Below are 16,811 nucleotides of genomic sequence, written 5' to 3' on the forward strand. Positions count from 1 at the left end.
CGTGTCTGCTTTTCCTTGATGAACTGTACTCATTGTCGAAGTTCATTCCATTCCGAGCAAGATATACCTCAGGGATATGGCAGGGGCGGAGAAGGAGCCTAACCCATTTTCTGCAGATTCCTTTAAATTCCTTATAACCCAGGGCGCCTGGGTGGCTCAGTTGGTTAAGCGACTGCCTTCGGCTCAGGTCATGATCCTGGAGTCCCGGGATCGAGTCCCACATCGGGCTCCCTGCTCAGCAGGGAGTCTGCTTCTCCCTCCAACCCTCTTCCCTCTCGTGCTATCTATCTCTCATTCTCTCTCTCACAAATAAATAAATAAAATCTTAAAAAAAAATAAATTCCTTATAACCCAGTCTAATGCTCACATGTTCTATCATTGGATCAAATGACAACACACTCCTTTTTATGTAGGGCGCATTGTGGGTGGCACATGGCATTGAACATTGGCCCTCTCTATAGCTCCTGAGTAATAGGACTTCACCTTCTGATTGTTAGACGTTTAATGGCTGTTAATTAAGTAAAAAAAAAAAAAAAAAAGGCCTTACTTGCATTTGAGGGACTGGCAAGGGGGTTCCCAGTAGAAGCCATCATTCTTGTCTCAGCTTCTTCACTGACTATATTTCACAATTCTGCACCTCAAGGGGCCTTGAAAAGAAGCAAACACTTCAACATGACTGACAGCGAGAAGAGTGGTTCTCTACACGTGGCGGGGAGGGCTAAAAAGTATCTAAAAAGTCCACTTGGAAAAAAAAAGTCAACGTGGAGGTTCATCTTTTTACGCTCAGTGTGTCTACTCTGGATGCTAGAACAGCCTTTCAAACTCTGAGGAAATGTCTTCTTTTTGCTCTTACTCTCTGTGTGTATTTTGATGGCAGTGTAGACTCGAGCCCCATTGTTTCAAGAGATCTGCATCAGAAACAGGAGACCTTATGCAACACGATGCATCTTTAGTAGGAAAAAGCAGCTGTAGTGGCTGTGAGCAGTTACAGAGCCGTGCACTTGACACATGTTATTTCATTTCATTCTCTCCGAGGTGGTGTGGTATGGTTCCCAGGTCACAGATGACATGGCTAGCTTGGCTACTTAACCAGAGTCACGCAGGAAGTCAGTGATGAAACTGACATTTGAGCTCAGCTCTGTCTGCCTTCAAAGACCATGCTCTTAACCACTCTGCACTCTGGTTTCTAAGAAACAATAGATTTAACAACAACAACAACAACAACAAAAAAGACCCGCACATATACCTTATATTAAATGGTTACAGAAATCTGGCTTCTCTCCTCTTCTATCCTGTGTGTGGTCATCCTCGAAATGTTCTTCAATATTCTTAAAATAACGTGAGTTCTGTCCAGCCCACTCGAGGGGCGGACGGATTCTGTGGCAACACGCCTTTTGAAAGATCAAGCCAAGGCCAGTTTGTGCTGTGCCTCATCAGTAATGGGAAGCCCTGAATGTCACTTTTTTCGGAAGAGCCTCATCTAGTTATTCTGGTCACGTATCGTTATCATTTCTGCCCTCACTGTTCTGAATCATTTTGATTGTGCATTAGTGTGTTTAAGAGACTAAATGGAACTGTCTCCTCACTTTGCCTAAATTAATGCCATCCTTCCCCCGAGCCGTCTTCCAGCTCTAAGTGTAGTGTAGCCATGACACATGGCGGTCCTTGCTAGGTGGTTCTGAGCTCCGATATGCCATTCCTACTCTCAGATCTAGAGCCTTTTTGAGAGGATTTCAGGAAATCTGTACCCACATACTTAAAGTTTCCAGCCGCATCTGCAATGCTACCCCTTACCTCATCCACTGCTCTTCTGTACTCACGCCACTGCAGCCAGACTGGCCCTCCAGCTATTCCTCAAAGCCCCTGAGGGTGCTCGAGGCCGCCATGCCTGCTCTGCCTTAACCTGGAAAGATCTGCCCCTGGCTCTCCTCAAGGCTCACCCTGCCATCCCACTCAGTTCTCTTCAAATGTCCCCCAGGCAGTGCAGCCTTCCCTGACCACCGTCTTTAAAATAGCACCCCCACTCCCACCCCTGCTTTTCGCTCCCCTTCTTCTGCTTCAACTTACTGCTTATCTCCTCTCACCATCTGACAAACCACACATTTTACTTATGAATCTATGTTTCATGTATGGCTCCCCCTACAAGGGAAACTTCCTGAGAGCAGGAATTTTTGCTGTGTTTACTACTCTGTCCCAGTCCCGAGAATGATGCCTGGCACATAGTCCACACGGAATAAATAGTTCCTGAGCGTACGAGTGGTCATCTTGGGCCGTAGCTAAACATTTATTAAGCGCTTAATACTTTATTTCATCAATTCTAAGATGCCAGTGGCATCTTGGGGGGGGTGCCTGAGTGGCTCAGTTGTTAAGCACCTGCCTTCAGCTCAGGTCATGATCCCGGGGTCCTGGGATCGAGCCCTGCATCGGGCTCCCAGCTCAGCGGGGAGTCTGCTTCTCCCTCTGTCCCTCCCCCTGCTTGTGCTCTCTCTCTCTCTCTCTCTCTCTCTCTCCCATTCTCTATCTCTCATGCTCTCTCTCTCTTTTAAAAAAAAAGATTTTTATTTATTTGAGAGAGAGAGCATGAGAGATAGCACGAGAGGGAAGAGGGTCAGAGGGAGAAGCAGACTCCCTGCTGAGCAGGGAGCCCGATGTGGGACTCGATCCGGGGACTCCAGGATCATGACTTGAGCTGAAGGCAGTCGCTTAACCAACTGAGCCATCCAGGCGCCCTCAAATAAATAAAAATCTTGAAAAAAATAAAAAAATTAAACTGGTTGTGAGAACCCCATTGGTTTCAAAGGTATAAAAATGAAAAATGTACATCTGAGAATTGCTATGTGCCAGGCATTGGGGAGAGTGCTGGACGTGGATTCGACCATCTACCTTCCATCCATTGAATGCATCTGGGATTCAGACCCAAGCAGTGCTCTGCCATAGCAGCCTCCCTTTGGTACTGGTTCTTGTGTCATTTTCAGTTCCCAAAACAGAAGTCTGTCTCTCTGGTTGCTATAATTTTCACTTTTAAAGCAAACAATATTTAGCCTTCACTTTCCTTTCTTTTAAATGCTGTATGGTAGAGCATGACAGGTGTGTGAGAACAGAATTTGAATCCTGGCTCTTACCACACAGTGGTGGTATGACCTTGGACTTAATCTCTAAGCCAAGGTTTCTCCATGTGTAAAATGGAGATGATGCTGTTACCCATCTTGTAGGGTTTTTTTTTTTAAGATTTTATTTATTTATTTGACAGAGAGAGAGAGAGAGAGCATAAGCAGGTGGAGCAACATGCAGAGGGAAAGGGAGAAGCAGGCTCCCCGCTGAGCAGAGAGCTCGACATGGGGCTCCATCCCAGGACCGTGGGGTCGCTTAACTGACCGAGCCACCCAGGCACCCCCCATTCTTGTAGGGTTTTAAAGAAAACTAAATAGCATAATGCCACCAAATACATAATAAGACAATAAACGTGGGCTTTTTTAATGATACAGAGCAAGATCTTCTTTCTAAAGATGATAGATGTCGAATGTTTAGAGAAGATCACAGACACAGGAAGTAAAGAGAGATTAGGGCTGAGATAAAACCTTAGGAATGGAAATTCACTCAAACTAGGTTTAAAAAGGAGTGAATTATGAAGTTATAGGGTAAGTCTCACACAGTCTAAATGAAGGAAGTACATCCGGGACTCAAAGGAACAGAGAGTTAAACTATGAAGCTTCCACTGAGAGAATACACAGGTGATGACTCCCTGGAAAGTTTAGAAAAAGATGAGTGATAACTTTCACTGCATTTATTAAAATGTGTTATAAAGCCAGAATCAAATGTTAGGTGGGAATAAGAATAGACCAGCAGTTTTAATAGGCAACATACACACAAACATCAGTGTGTGTGTGTGTGTGTGTGTGTGTGTGTGTGTGTGTGTGTTTGATAAAGATGTTCTTTTCAGATCAGTGGGGAAAGTAAACATTGAAGCTGAGACACGGGGTTAATTACTTTTAGACACCTACCTCACAATAGGTACCAAAATAAATTCAAGGTTGATTAAAGACTTAAATTTTTGGAAAACTATAAAAGATATAGAATCAAATATAGATGGCTGTAGATCTTACCTCAAAATAAAGAAGACCTTTTTTTTTTTAAAGGTTTTATTTATTTATTTGACACAGAGAGAGAGACACAGCGAGAGAGGGAACACAAGCAGGGGGAGTGGGAGAGGGAGAAGCAGGCTCCTGGCTGAGCAGGGAGCCCGATGCGGGGCTCGGTCCCAGGACCCTGGGACCCTGACCTGAGCTGAAGGCAGATGCATAACAACTAAGCCACCCAGGCGCCCCAGTAAAGAAGACCTTCTTAAGAATAAAGGAAAAAAAAAGAAATGCCAGTGGAAACAATCTCAGTATATAAAAATGTAATATTTCTGATCATCAGAATGCCACCAGGCACAAATTTAAAGAAAGACTACAAACAAGGGAAAATACTCGCAATCTTTAAGTATGACAAAGGGTTGGGTTAATATCCTTACTATCAAATACAAAACAAGATAACATAAATATTCCACGAGTGAACTTGAATAAGGACATGAACAGCTAAATCATGATAAAAGAAATACAAACTGAGTAAGTAACTTGAAAAAAAGGTTCCATCGTCCAGGTAGGCAAAGAAATAGAAATTAAAACAGGAGATCTTTCAAACCGCTTAGGATATTTTTAATGGTGGCATTCACTCTTGGCCATGGTACAGAAAATTGTGCACACTGATTTAATGTTGAATGTGAAAATAAAAATTTGAAAATAATGTAAATGCCCAGTAAGACAGAACCAGTTAAGTCAATTGAAACATTGATGTGACAGAATGTTACACAGCCATTTAAAATCACATTCTCAATATGAATATGAGACAGCTCATGTCTTACTGTTGTTAAGTGAAAAACAAATGTTGGAAAGAAAGATGTACCACGATTCTGTTTTGGTAAATAAACATCTATCTCTCTGTATTTATCACTGCTCCTCTGCCCCCCAAGACGTGCTTCTCCCTTTTCTTCCACCTTCCCCCACACTGGGTGCAGAATCCCCCGCAAGAGGGGACCGGATTGGAACCAGTACTTCTGCAGTCAAGGAGGCTGCAGAAAAAAGCATGTACCCTATCCTGTTTGGTAGATCTGTATGTGCAGGCATGTACATATGCCTGTATGGGTATAAAACAAATACATGAAAGTATAACCAGCAGTCACCTCCAGGTTTGGGGATTGTGGGCGGTTTTAACGGCTTTTGATGTTTCTGTTTGGGCCAATCCAGTTTGCTTTGATAACCAGAAAGGGCCTCAGGAAGGTAATTCCTGCAGAGAGTGGGTCTGGAATCTCCGTGATGCTCTCTGGCGGTCTGCTCCGAGATGAGCGCTAGCTCTGTGAGAGGACAAAGCCTCCACTCCTACCAGGACTTTCCCCTCATTTAAAGCACGTTTTTTTTTTTTTAAAGATTTTATTTATTTATTTGTCAGAGGGAGAGAGCACAAGCAGGGAGAGAGGCAGAGGGAGAGGGAGAAGCAGACTCGCCACTGAGCAAGGAGCCCGATGCAGGGCTCGATCCCAGGACCCCAGGATCATGACCTGAGCCGAAGGCAGACGCTTCACCGACTGAGCCACCCAGGTGCCCCTTAAAGCATGTTTAATTCAAAGAAAAATGCATTTATTTTACACTGTTCCTTAGTCCAGGCACCTGGCCTTTAACCATACTCTGTACACAGCTCTGCCACCCCCAGAGTGATGCAGAGGCACGTTTCTCGCGGGCCTGTCATTGCCTCCTGTGCCATCTGAGAACTGCTTCTCTCCATCTCTACACGTTTCCACATGCTGCCTGCAGAAGCCCCCACAGGAAAGGCTGGGATTGGAGCCATTCCTTCTGCAGCGGAGGTGAATGCGAGGAGAAGTGTAGCTGGCCAGGGGCTCCGTGCAGGTGGGGTTGGGAACGAGTCCCCCACTGCATGCTGCTCCATCTTCCGTACCTCGGTCTCTGCAGGTTCCATCAGCCTGACGCCTCTAGGAAGTATGTCCGTGGTCCTCTTCTTCCAGTACCTTCTCTTCTATCACCAGCACTCCCCGGCCACGAAAGCTGGACTCTTGCCATCTCCACCCACTTCCTTCCCCACCAGACTGCCTCTGTGACTTCGAGTCCTTTCATTAGAGTCAATTCTATCAGTCAAGGCATTGACAGACCCTGTTAACTGCTATTAACGGGGAAGGGTAGAAGTTTGAGGCACTGGGCGCCTGGGTGGCTCAGTTGGTTTGGCAACTGCCTTTGGCTCAGGTCATGATCCTGGAGTCCCGGGATTGAGTCCCGCATCAGGCTCCCTGCTCAGCAGGGAGTCTGCTCCTCCCTCTGACCCTCCCCCCTCTCATGTGCTCTCTCTCTCTCTCTCTCTCATTCTCGCTTTCTCAAATAAATAAATAAAATCTAAAAAAAAAAAAAGAGAGACTACTGGAACCTTTAAAAAAAAAGAAGAAGTTTGAGGCACTGTGGTATTACAGTAGAAAGAGCATGGAATTTGGTGCTGGGGAGATTGGGGTGAGAACCGAGGCTTCATCAACACCCAGCTGAATGATTTGGGGTAAGTTACTGAGTTGCCACAGCTGTAAAATGGGAGTACAATATCCTCCTTGAAGAACTATTAATAGAGGACTCTATTATACTTCACAGAGCTGTGGCAGTCACCAGTGGGATAATGGCCAAAGTGTCATGTGGTAGGCGCTCAGCGGGTATCCTTTATACCCATTACCCCATCATCACAGAGCAGAGTGATAAGGGTAGGAGAAGGGAGCCAACACTTTTTGGGGATCTGAGAAATCCAGGAGTTTGTTCAAGGTCACACAGCTGGTGAATGGCAGAACAGGTTATCTATGAACCGAGGTCTCTCTGGCTCCAAAGCCCAGGCTCTTCCCTTAAACTAAACTTACTGGCTTTACATGCATGTGCCCAGCCCAGAATGAAGAGATAATTGAGAGCCAGCCTCAGTAATCTGGTCAAAGATTTATGAAGGTTTTTATCAAAAAAGTCAGCCTTGCAATATTGGGTAATCACACTGGGCTGTGGAAGAGCTATGCCCGGGGATGAGTCTGCTTTCATACAGCCCTAAGGACATTCCAGTGGACATCAGAGTGAGTTGTGAAGCCCTAAATGAACCAACCATAATGAAATCCTGGGTGATTTGTTCACATTGCACTATGGATTACAAACAAACGTTCTTGAACTTCAGCGGGCATCAGAAACACCTGTTAGGCTCCACTCCCTGGACTTCTGGAGTCAGGTCTGAGGATTTGCATTCGTAACAAGTTCCCAGGTGATCCTGATGCTGCTGGTCCAGAAACCACGCTGAGAACCATCAGATAAAAATATCCTATAACATTCCCGAGTCGCATCTGTGCCCCATTCTCTCAAAATTCCAGGGAGCTATCGGCACACATAGGAGTATCACAAAACCAGCCCCTGACCCAGAAAACCTAGCTTTAGGCCGATGTCCCTGATGGTCCTCTTCGTCCCCAGTGCTCCTCTCTAGTAAGCAAGGCCTCCCGGTTACCGGGACTGAGGAGAGGGAGAAAGCCGGTGGGGTAGGGTCAGTTCTCTGCCCCATCCCCTGTCCCTACACCAGGCAGGCAGCCAGGTTCCACCCCTCCCCTTTGCCTCAGGGAACATTTGTCTTATTAACAGGCCGTCTAAACCTGGCTGTTTCCCAGAACGCTGAGCACCTTCATGAGATTATGCATAGGAGGGAGGGGACCGTGCATTGCAGGGCAGAAATGCAGAAGGGAAATTTCTGCTGGGACTCTGGGAGACAGGGCCTCAGGGAAATGGCTTCTTGGTGCACATAGGGAGGCTGGACACCAGGCATCCGGGTTCCCAGCCTAGACAGAAGCCCTGTCCCCACCTCACCTCTTGTGCCCCATGGGCCTAAGAGCAGGGGAGGTGCCCACCTTCAAGGGACCGTGTGGACTCAGACAGGGGAGCAGGGACAGTCACAGTGGATTGAAGGCCCCATAGAAGCTCCTCCCCCTCCCCATCTTGGGTAACTTGCTGGAAGAGGAGAGGCCCTCATTAGAGGGCCTCTATTCAGTGAATGAGCTCGAACTTTCCTTCACCTCAGTGGGATGGTGGGAAGATGTGGGTTTAAACTGCCGCCCTGGAGCAAACCTGCCCCGAGATGCACACCACACAGAAGACACAGCAGGCAAGTGCACACTCTTTATTACTAGAATCAGGAAACCTCTGACAGAGGCTGAGCTTGGTGAGCTGGGATTTCATGGGGGAACTCGAGAACACCTTTCGTTCAGACTGGAGACCATCTAACTTCCCAGCCCCTGGGCTCCACCTGTCTCGGGGGAGCAGAGAGCCTGCAGAGAACACACCAAATGGGAGAGAAGGGGCCCGGGGCATTCCCAAAAGGGCTTCTCTCAGTCCAGTTCTCTTTTTAATCCAGTTAGTCTTCCCAAGAGAAGCACCATCCGCAGCATGGTGTTCGCCCTTGGAATCCATTTTGTTCTTCATCCATCTTGACTGGAAAGGAGCTTGGGATGGTGGTGGTCCAAAGCTGAGGGCTCGAGTGTGTAGCCAACACTCTCCTCCTTCAAGACAACCCAGTGGCCTTTCAGACAACCAGGAAAATAGCAGTCCTTTTCAAGGGAGGAAATCAGCAGGAGTCTCAGAAAAGTCCCGCTGACTCTTGTGAGGCGATTTCCCCCCATCTTTGCCACTGCCTGTTTGTCTCTGTTGGGACTGCTGTGCTGAGCAGTTCAGTCATTCAAGCATGAAGGTGCCTCCAGAATCACAGAAATGGGTCTTGATGTTATTTCAATTGGGTTCACCCAAAAGCCATACTACTTGCTAAGCAAAGACACCCCCGGTGTACACTGTATCCCAAATTAGGTTCTTCTGTCATCTAACCAAACTCATCCAATTGGGCTATAATGTATGCACCAGATAATAACATATAATTGTAGTTCCTAACACATACTGGGCAATCAATAACTATTTGTTCAATGTATTAATGAACGAAATTCAACAAACTTGCTATAACCTCTAACATTTAATACTACCCTCCCATCCACCCTTTGAAATCTGCTGTCAATCCCTTTTCCCTAACAGAAGGATCAAATTCCAACAAAATCTGTCTACTTTCCCCTGTTTTAGGATGTGTGCCAGAATGTCTCCTTTTCCTTGATTTCTTCACACTTCTACTAGCTCCAGACAGTTGAGGTCTCACTGAGGTGAAGCCTGCTGAGAGCCAGAGGGTATTTTGTGAGGATTCATTCCACACTGGGAGCTGGAGTTTCTTCAGCTTCATACAAAGTTCCTGGAGCTTAGAGACACAAAGAACAGGCCCTTAGCTATGAATTTTGTAAAAATAAATCAAGAAACAAAATGAACACTGCTGCAGTTTATAGCATAACAATAGCATTCTCAAGGAAAAGTGGTGTTCCTAGAACACAATGTGCATATGTTCTAAAAGCATGATTCTTCTTAGCCAAAGACCTGCTATTGTGGAAGAGAAGTTAATGAGAATACAGAAAAGAGAAAAAGAATGTTTCATCATGTCAGCCTCTCCAGGGTGTCAACCAATTGGTAGCAGCCATCCAGAGTCCACCACCTGTGACCTTAAACACAGTTGGAAAAATTTTCCTTTAAACGATTCATTAACATATTCGCTACAGTCTCATCTTTCTTTAAAGCAATACACATTACACACACACATAAACATGTATGATACGAAACCGGGGAAAGAGATCCACCTGTGGAAATAGCTATATTAATGTGCCAAAAATGGTTATTGCCTGATGGTAGGATACTGAAAATTTGGGGCATTTTCGATTTTTCTCTGCTGTAAATAAAAGAGTGAGCTTTTGATCAGAAGAGGGCCTCCAGAAATTGATTTCTCTTTGGAATTTGTCCCCATTCTTTTCTACATGCCTAAATTCACTGAGAAGCTTGTTTGGGGTCAAAGTTAGCATGTAGTTTTTGTTTTTTGTTTTCTTTGCATTTATCACAAGCCAAGTGTCCAGAAAAATTAATCATGCTCTACACCACAGGCAGTCCCAATCCCGTCCTCCTCAGGTAGGAGGCAGGTTTGTCCTTTTGCTGGGATTCAAAGGCTTTCTTACCATTTGGTTGCCTGGGCATCTCTCCCTGCGGCTGTTGCTTCATCTCCTCTCCCTGGCTCCAGCTGTGCCCTGAGGGGTTTACACCAAAGGGGGGCCTTGCAGGACCTTCCTCTTGGCCTTGGCTCCTCTGGTCCCACCGCGGGACCATCCCCTCCTGGGACCCCAACAGAGGCCCCGTGCCAGGTGGGTAGATGGCCCCAGTAGGCATCTGGGGTGGGAATGCTGCTCCGGCTGCTGCTTCTGCCACTACTCTGGGTTGGGGAGGTGGTGGGTAGGGGAACGCCACCTGGAATGGCATGGGGAACGGCACTGGCAGAGAGGGTTGAACAACCTGGGCCCAGGGACTCGGCGTTGGCGGCTGTCCTGACCCGTACAGCACACCTGTTGTCGCGGAGGCCATCTGGGCCTCCTCTCTCTGGCTCTCCACATCCCGCTGCGACCCGGTGGCGGCCAGCACCTCGTTGTGCTCCACTGCATTCAGGGGCCACATGTCGGTCGCCCGCCACTGTGCTCGAGACACGGCCTGCTGGGGCTGCCTCTGGGCCTGGAGCAGCTGGCCACGCAGCGCCTCGCGCTCGTCCAGCACCCGCTGCAGGTCGTGCTGCATGCCTTGCAACTGCGAGACCACCTGCTCATGCTCCTGGCGCAGCCGCTGCAGCTGGGAGGCCAGAGCCCAAGTGGTGGTCTCTCGCGCTTGCAGCTGCTCCTGCAGCCGCCGCACGCGGTGGGCCTGCTGCTCCTGCTGCCTCGCGGCCGCGCGCACGCTCAAGGCCAGCGCGCTCCAGAAGTAGGCCCTCTTGAGGGCGCGCGGCACCTGAGGGTCGGCCACGACGGACAGCAGCTCGTCCTCGATCTCGTTCCAGGGCTTCGAGCAGAAGGTCAGGTAGAAGTCGGGACCGCCGCCGTTACTGAGCACCTCTTCGTTGATGAACACCACCACCTCGTTGTGGCGGAAGCCGCTCCTGGGGTCGCTGGAATCTACGGCCATGGCGGCTGCGGCCTAGTCAGCCTCCCCGGCCGCCCTGCTGCTCGAAAACAATGGCGGCCTACGGATCTGCCCCGCACACCAACCGCCACCACCCCCCAGCCCCCAGCCCCCAGCCCGCCGTCCCCGCCTCAGTCCAGTCAGTCCTCGCCCAGTCCCGGCCTCCCCTTCCGCCGGCTTCCCCTCTTACCCACTCGCTCTCTCGACAAAGCGTGAAGCCGACTCACACACCAACCTCGTTCGGGGCGACGGAGGAGCGCGTCAGAGATATAGGCTCTGAGTCACGGCCGCAAGGCCTCTTGGGACCGGCCTCACACGGGAGAGAGCCCCCTGCTTGGCTGGCAGGTTGGCGGCTCCCCTGGGCTCTGCTCCCTTTCCTTGGCAAACACCTCCTACAGGGCGGGCGGGGTAGGCCACTGTGCTGGAAATTGCAGGGAGCCCCGAGGCGCCTCTCGTTCCCGAGAGCTTCTGAAGGACAGCACCCAGAGGCGCGTGGAATGAATTCCTGACCTGGGGGTCGGTGAGTGCGTGTGGGGGCGGGGGGGGGGCTCTTTATGGTTTAGCGCCCTCTCCCATCACTCTCGGGTGCGATATCAAACTTTCCTATATTCCCAAGCCGTCCGCCCTCTTCCCTCCTCGTCCTAAGAAGATGACCTTAGAGTTCCTGTCATCGAGAAAATCAAGTGACTGAGCCCTGAAGTCCGTCAGCTTTCCTTGCTAAACCCTGTCTTCCTGCCCCAGACTCTAGTTGCTCCTGTTCCACTTCCCCAAACACTTCAGTACGTCTTATCCCTGCCCCCCGTATTTCCCAGCATCTCCTGTGCTACTGGATCTTTTTCTCCCGTACAGTAAACCTGTTCAAGTTCTCTCTGTGCTTCGAATAATTTCCTCCCTCTACCCTATATCCTACCCTTTCTCTCCTCCTATTAGACTCTTAGAGAATAGTCCACACTCTTGTCCACTTCATCGTGCTTTCACCATCCAGCCTGCGGCACATTGGTTCTTACCTCCCAAAACCTCAGCGAAAATTCTCTATTAAGGTCACCAGCAGTCCCTACCTCAGCACAAAAGCAAGCGGATACTTTGAAAGTCAGTTTAAAAAAAAATTATTTATGTGCGAGAGAGAGACCGCCTGCGCATGCGCGAACGCAGGAGCAGTGGGAGGAGCAGAGGGAGAGGCGGAAGCGGACCCCCTGCTCAGCGGGAAGCAGGAGGGGGGGCTCCATCCCAGGACCCCGGGATCCTGACCTGAGCTGAAGGCAGACGCTTAACCGACTGAGCCACCCAGGTGCCCCGAAAGTTAGTTTTCACATGATTTTTCAGCAGTGTTTAATTCTGTTGACCATTCCCCTCCTTGACACCATACTGTCTTGGTTTCTGTGATATCAAATTCTACGGATGTTCCTCTTAGCTCTCTCGCTTATCTTTCATTGAACTGCCAGTTCTTCAGCACACAGCCCCATAGTTGGTGTTTTCCCAACTTTGTCTTCAGACTCCTCCTCTTCGGGTGAGCTTATCCATTCCCATAATTTTAAACACTACTTCAAATCACAACTCTGTATTTCCAACTTAGACTTTTCATCATCAGATCCATACATTTTTCTTCCTTTGACAGATAATTATTAAACACATAGGCTCATTGGACAAAAACTGAAAAATACTGAAAAATTCCCAGCCCTCCTGCTATTTATGTCCCATTGGTGGACTAATAAATGAAGAAAGTAAATAAATAAAGCAAAGGAATTGTAAATTGTGGTATGTGCTATCAAGTTACTATATAAGTTGATGTGAGAGATAGAGACTATACAGGGGTTTGAGACTGTCCCCTATGAATAAGGAGTTTAGGGATGGTCTCTATGAGAAGGGGACATTTGAACCGAGACCCAGAATTCCAGTGGCAGAAGTCTTGGTGCAGAAAATTTTCAAATCTTCAAGGAGTAGAAGAGATCCAAGTGTGGCAAGAGCCTGGTAAGTTAGGGAGGGAGTGAAATAAGATGATGTTAGAAACATAAACAAAAGGGCCATCTTGCAATGGCCTTGGAAGCAATATTAAGAAGATTGGATTTTATTCTAAGTATGAAGGAGCAATGTTGTAGTATTTCCTGTGGTAGTGTTGTCAGGTCTAAAAAGTTTCACTCTGGATGTTACAGAATAGACATTATATGAAATTATATAAACAGGGACAACAGTTTGGAAGCTGTTGCAGTGGATTAAGCAAGAAATAATCATGATTTGGCTTAGTCTAAAGTATTGTTAATGGATATGGACACAGGAAGAGAGAATGTATTTTTAAAGTAAAATTGAGGAGTGCCTGGGTGGCTCAGTCGGTTGGGCGTCTGCCTTCAGCTCAGGTCATGATCCCAGGGTCCTGGGATCTAGCTCCGCGTCAGGCTCCCTGCTCAGCGGGGAGCCTGCTTTTCCCTCTCCCTCTGCCACTCCCCCTGCTTGTGTTCTCTTTCTGTTAGATAAATAAAATCTTTTTTTAAAAAAAGTAAAATTGACAGGTAGTTTTAGATTGTATGGGCGTTGTAAAGATTGAGAGAAAGAAAGGAGATAAGGATGACCCCTAGTTTTTAGGCTTGAGCAAGTGGGTGGATGATGGTACCACTTCCAAAATGGAGAAGAACAGGGGAAGAAGGGAAAAAACAAGAGTACTTTTTCAGAGATGTGGTTTATGATGTCTGTTTGTGACTAGGGTAGAGATATCAAGTAGACCTTCTGGGATATACAGATCTGGAGCAGAGGGGAGAAATTGGATTGGATATATAAATTTGGGGAAAAAAACAGTGAATTGATGGTATTTAACAACCATGGACTTGAATGAGATCCCCTAGGGAAAGAGATGAGTAGAAAACAGAGGACCGAGTCCTGGAGCATTCCAACCTATAGAAGCATGGTTTGAGTGTAGTCAGTTTTTAAAAGCACAAAACATGATTCCATGCTAATTCCTGTTTAGCCTTTAAAATCAGATGATTATGACATATGCCATTTCAGCCATAGAAAAATATGAAAAGCTCCCTAGATCATTTTGTATAGCCATTATAATATAATATCCAATGAGAAAAATATATTACCTCAAAAAGAGTGCTACTGACCCATCTCATTTGTAAATATAGCTGCAAAGAGATTGTACCAACATTTCTGTTACTTTTGGTTAATATCCAAGAGCAATTTCCTGTTTTGAGATTCTTGCATTATTTATGAAGGCGTATAATAACTCTTAAAGGTATATTATGATAAGCTAAAGATGGGTATTGTAAGCTAAAGATGTATATTCCACATCATAGAAAAAGATGGACAGCTCCCCAGTTCATTTTGTGAAGCCAAGAAAATTTAATAGCCAATCAGAAAAAATAGTGTAGAAAATAATATAGTATAAAATATACTGGCCCATCTGTAAAAATTCTACATTAAATATCTGAAAAAGGACTGTATCAACATTCCTGTGACAGATATTGCTGGTTAATAACCAACAGCAAGCCATACTCTCTTACCTGCTAACAGAACCTCTACGTTGCTTAGACAGTGATGTGTTGAGATATGGGCAGTGTCTCATGATTGGTCTCAGCCATCTTGTTTCCATTTGTCAGTGATTGGTTTAGGAGTGGGTATGTTACCTTGTGCTGGTCAGGGAGACACAGAAAATTTGCTGGTGGTTTCAGCGAAAGATACTCCTTTGTGATAAAGGATCAATGAAGTGAAAACCTTACCACAAGCCCTCAATCCTTGGGATGCTGGTATGAGGATGTGTTGTTGTTAGACCTTGAGACCATGAGGAGATACATGGCAGACATATGTTGTGACCATCATGCAGAAACAAGGTGAATCCCCACCCCAAATTTGGTTCAGATGTCAAGACTGATGATACCACATACACACTAAGAGGGTGTGAACATGTTTATTACTTACCTAATGGGACTGTCCGGGGAGAGCAGCCAGGCCTCCACAAATGGCTTAAGACAGTAAGGAAAGGAGACTGGTTTGGGATTTTAATGGTGGTTCAGATTAGGGCTGGGGAGACAGTTCCTGGATGGGGCAGGGGCTTGTGTGGTTTGAAACTCCTGTCAGCACCAAAGGAGGAAGAACTTAGGCTTTCTTATTAACTTGTCCAGATGTGGGACCCAGGGAGAGAGTGAGGGTTGAGGCTTAAAAGCTGTCAGCAGTCAAACATCAAAAAAAATGGAGTCAGGCTCTTCATTATAATTCACCCGGGATGTTTGAGTGATGACAAAAATGTACCATGCTTCATTTAATCAAATCGGAACTTGTTTAAATAAGCCATTATGGCACTCTATGAGGCCTGAAGCCTATAGCCTGTAAGGAAAGTGAAAGTTTCACTGAATATCTTGTTCAAGAGCCCAGTATTTTATATTCTGAGAAACAAAATGAGTGCCTTGGTCACTATCAGTAATGTTTGGAACTCCGAAGGGGATAAAGAGTGTCTTGGTAAGGCCTTATATTATGGTTTCAGTATATGTACAGGCATATGTGACCTTGATTTTATGTGGGGTATCTGTGAGGCAAGAGTTCTTTACCCCAAGGGGGGAAACCCCAGCAAAGAATTATTGTTGCTGCCATTGGCTGGACCAGAGAGCCAGACCATTGGCAACAGTCTACGAGTCTATAAAATGGTGCAGTTGGGGCTGATTCTTGGCCAGGGAAAATAGTTCTGAGATGCAGACTTGAAATTTGGGCAATTGTGTTCTCTTCTGTCTTTTCCTTTATCAGGAATGTCCTTGTTAAGGGATGAAAACAATAGCTCTCCAGTGAACTTCTCTCACATGTGATGGACATTATCATTTGTAAAATGTACAAGCTCCCACTGTTCACTCAGTTGATCCCAAGGGGCTTCCCAGGTAGCCAAGGGGTCTGGTAGAGGGGTGGCTTCTTCTAGCCCCATGCCATCTGGCAAAAAACTGAGGACAGGGAAGGCCACCCCTCCTGTAAATGGGATATGCCAGGGGGCCTAGGTTTGGTTCTTTCTTTCTTTTTTTTTTTTTAAGATTTTATTTATTTATGGGGCGCCTGGGTGGCTCAGTCGTTAAGCGTCTGCCTTTGGCTCGGGTCATGATCCCAGGGTCCTGGGATCGAGTCCCGTATCAGGCTCCGTGTTCTGCGGGAAGCCTGCTTCTCCCTCTCCCACTCCCCCTGCTTGTGTTCCCTCTCTCGCTGTGTCTCTCTCTCTCAAAAGATCTTATTTATTTATTTATTTGAGAGAGAGAGAGAGAATACAGAGGGAGAGTGAAAGGGAGAAGCAGACTCCCCACTGAGCAGGGAGCCCGATATGGGACTCGACCCCAAGACCCTGAGATCATGACCTGAGCCGAAAGCAGATGCTTAACTGACTGAGCCACCCAGGTGCCCCCTTGGTTTGGCTCTATCCTGTAGCAAAGGAGGCCTTTGTGGTCATGGCAAACTTATGGGTGCTGCTTCCATGACCCAATGCATAGTGGGCGGCTGGGTACAGAGGATCATGGGCTCAGAGCCTGTGGAACTTCTGTTTCCAGGAAAGCCCAGTATTGTGGCCGGCAATTACCTCTCCTATAGCATCCTATAGGGCTGCAGAGGACAGTTTTTTGCACCAGAAGCCCATAGGTAACTTATGGCCAGTATGGGTGGTCCAGAGACTCCAAGAGGCATGAGAGAAGGTTGCTAAAGCTTCTACCATGAAAGGAGTCTGGTGGAGGGGCA

At 47.1% G+C, this 16,811-nt stretch overlaps 1 protein-coding gene across 2 annotated transcripts; it reads right to left on the bottom strand.

Annotated features, from left to right (window-relative positions):
• Positions 1-9,197: 9,197 nt before the first annotated feature.
• Positions 9,198-12,177, bottom strand: LOC141370374 (testis-expressed protein 13D-like). 2 transcript variants are annotated; one of them, XM_073879207.1, is made up of 4 exons: positions 12,128-12,177; positions 11,311-11,512; positions 10,136-11,160; positions 9,198-9,336 (listed from the first exon to the last, which is right to left on the bottom strand). In XM_073879207.1, exons 3-4 carry the CDS (start codon positions 11,121-11,123, stop codon positions 9,284-9,286), a joined length of 1,041 nt encoding a protein of 346 aa, XP_073735308.1. In that variant the 5' UTR covers positions 11,124-11,160; positions 11,311-11,512; positions 12,128-12,177; the 3' UTR covers positions 9,198-9,283. The 2 variants fall into 2 exon arrangements, with proteins under 2 accessions (XP_073735308.1, XP_073735309.1); XM_073879208.1 differs by lacking the exon at positions 12,128-12,177 and having other exon boundaries at positions 10,136-11,163; positions 11,311-11,343.
• Positions 12,178-16,811: the final 4,634 nt, after the last annotated feature.

This window comes from Callorhinus ursinus, unplaced genomic scaffold (genome assembly GCF_003265705.2).
Source record: "Callorhinus ursinus isolate GAN/ISIS: 27379988/994484 unplaced genomic scaffold, GSC_fseal_2.0 scaffold33, whole genome shotgun sequence".
Lineage (NCBI taxonomy): Eukaryota > Metazoa > Chordata > Mammalia > Carnivora > Otariidae > Callorhinus > Callorhinus ursinus.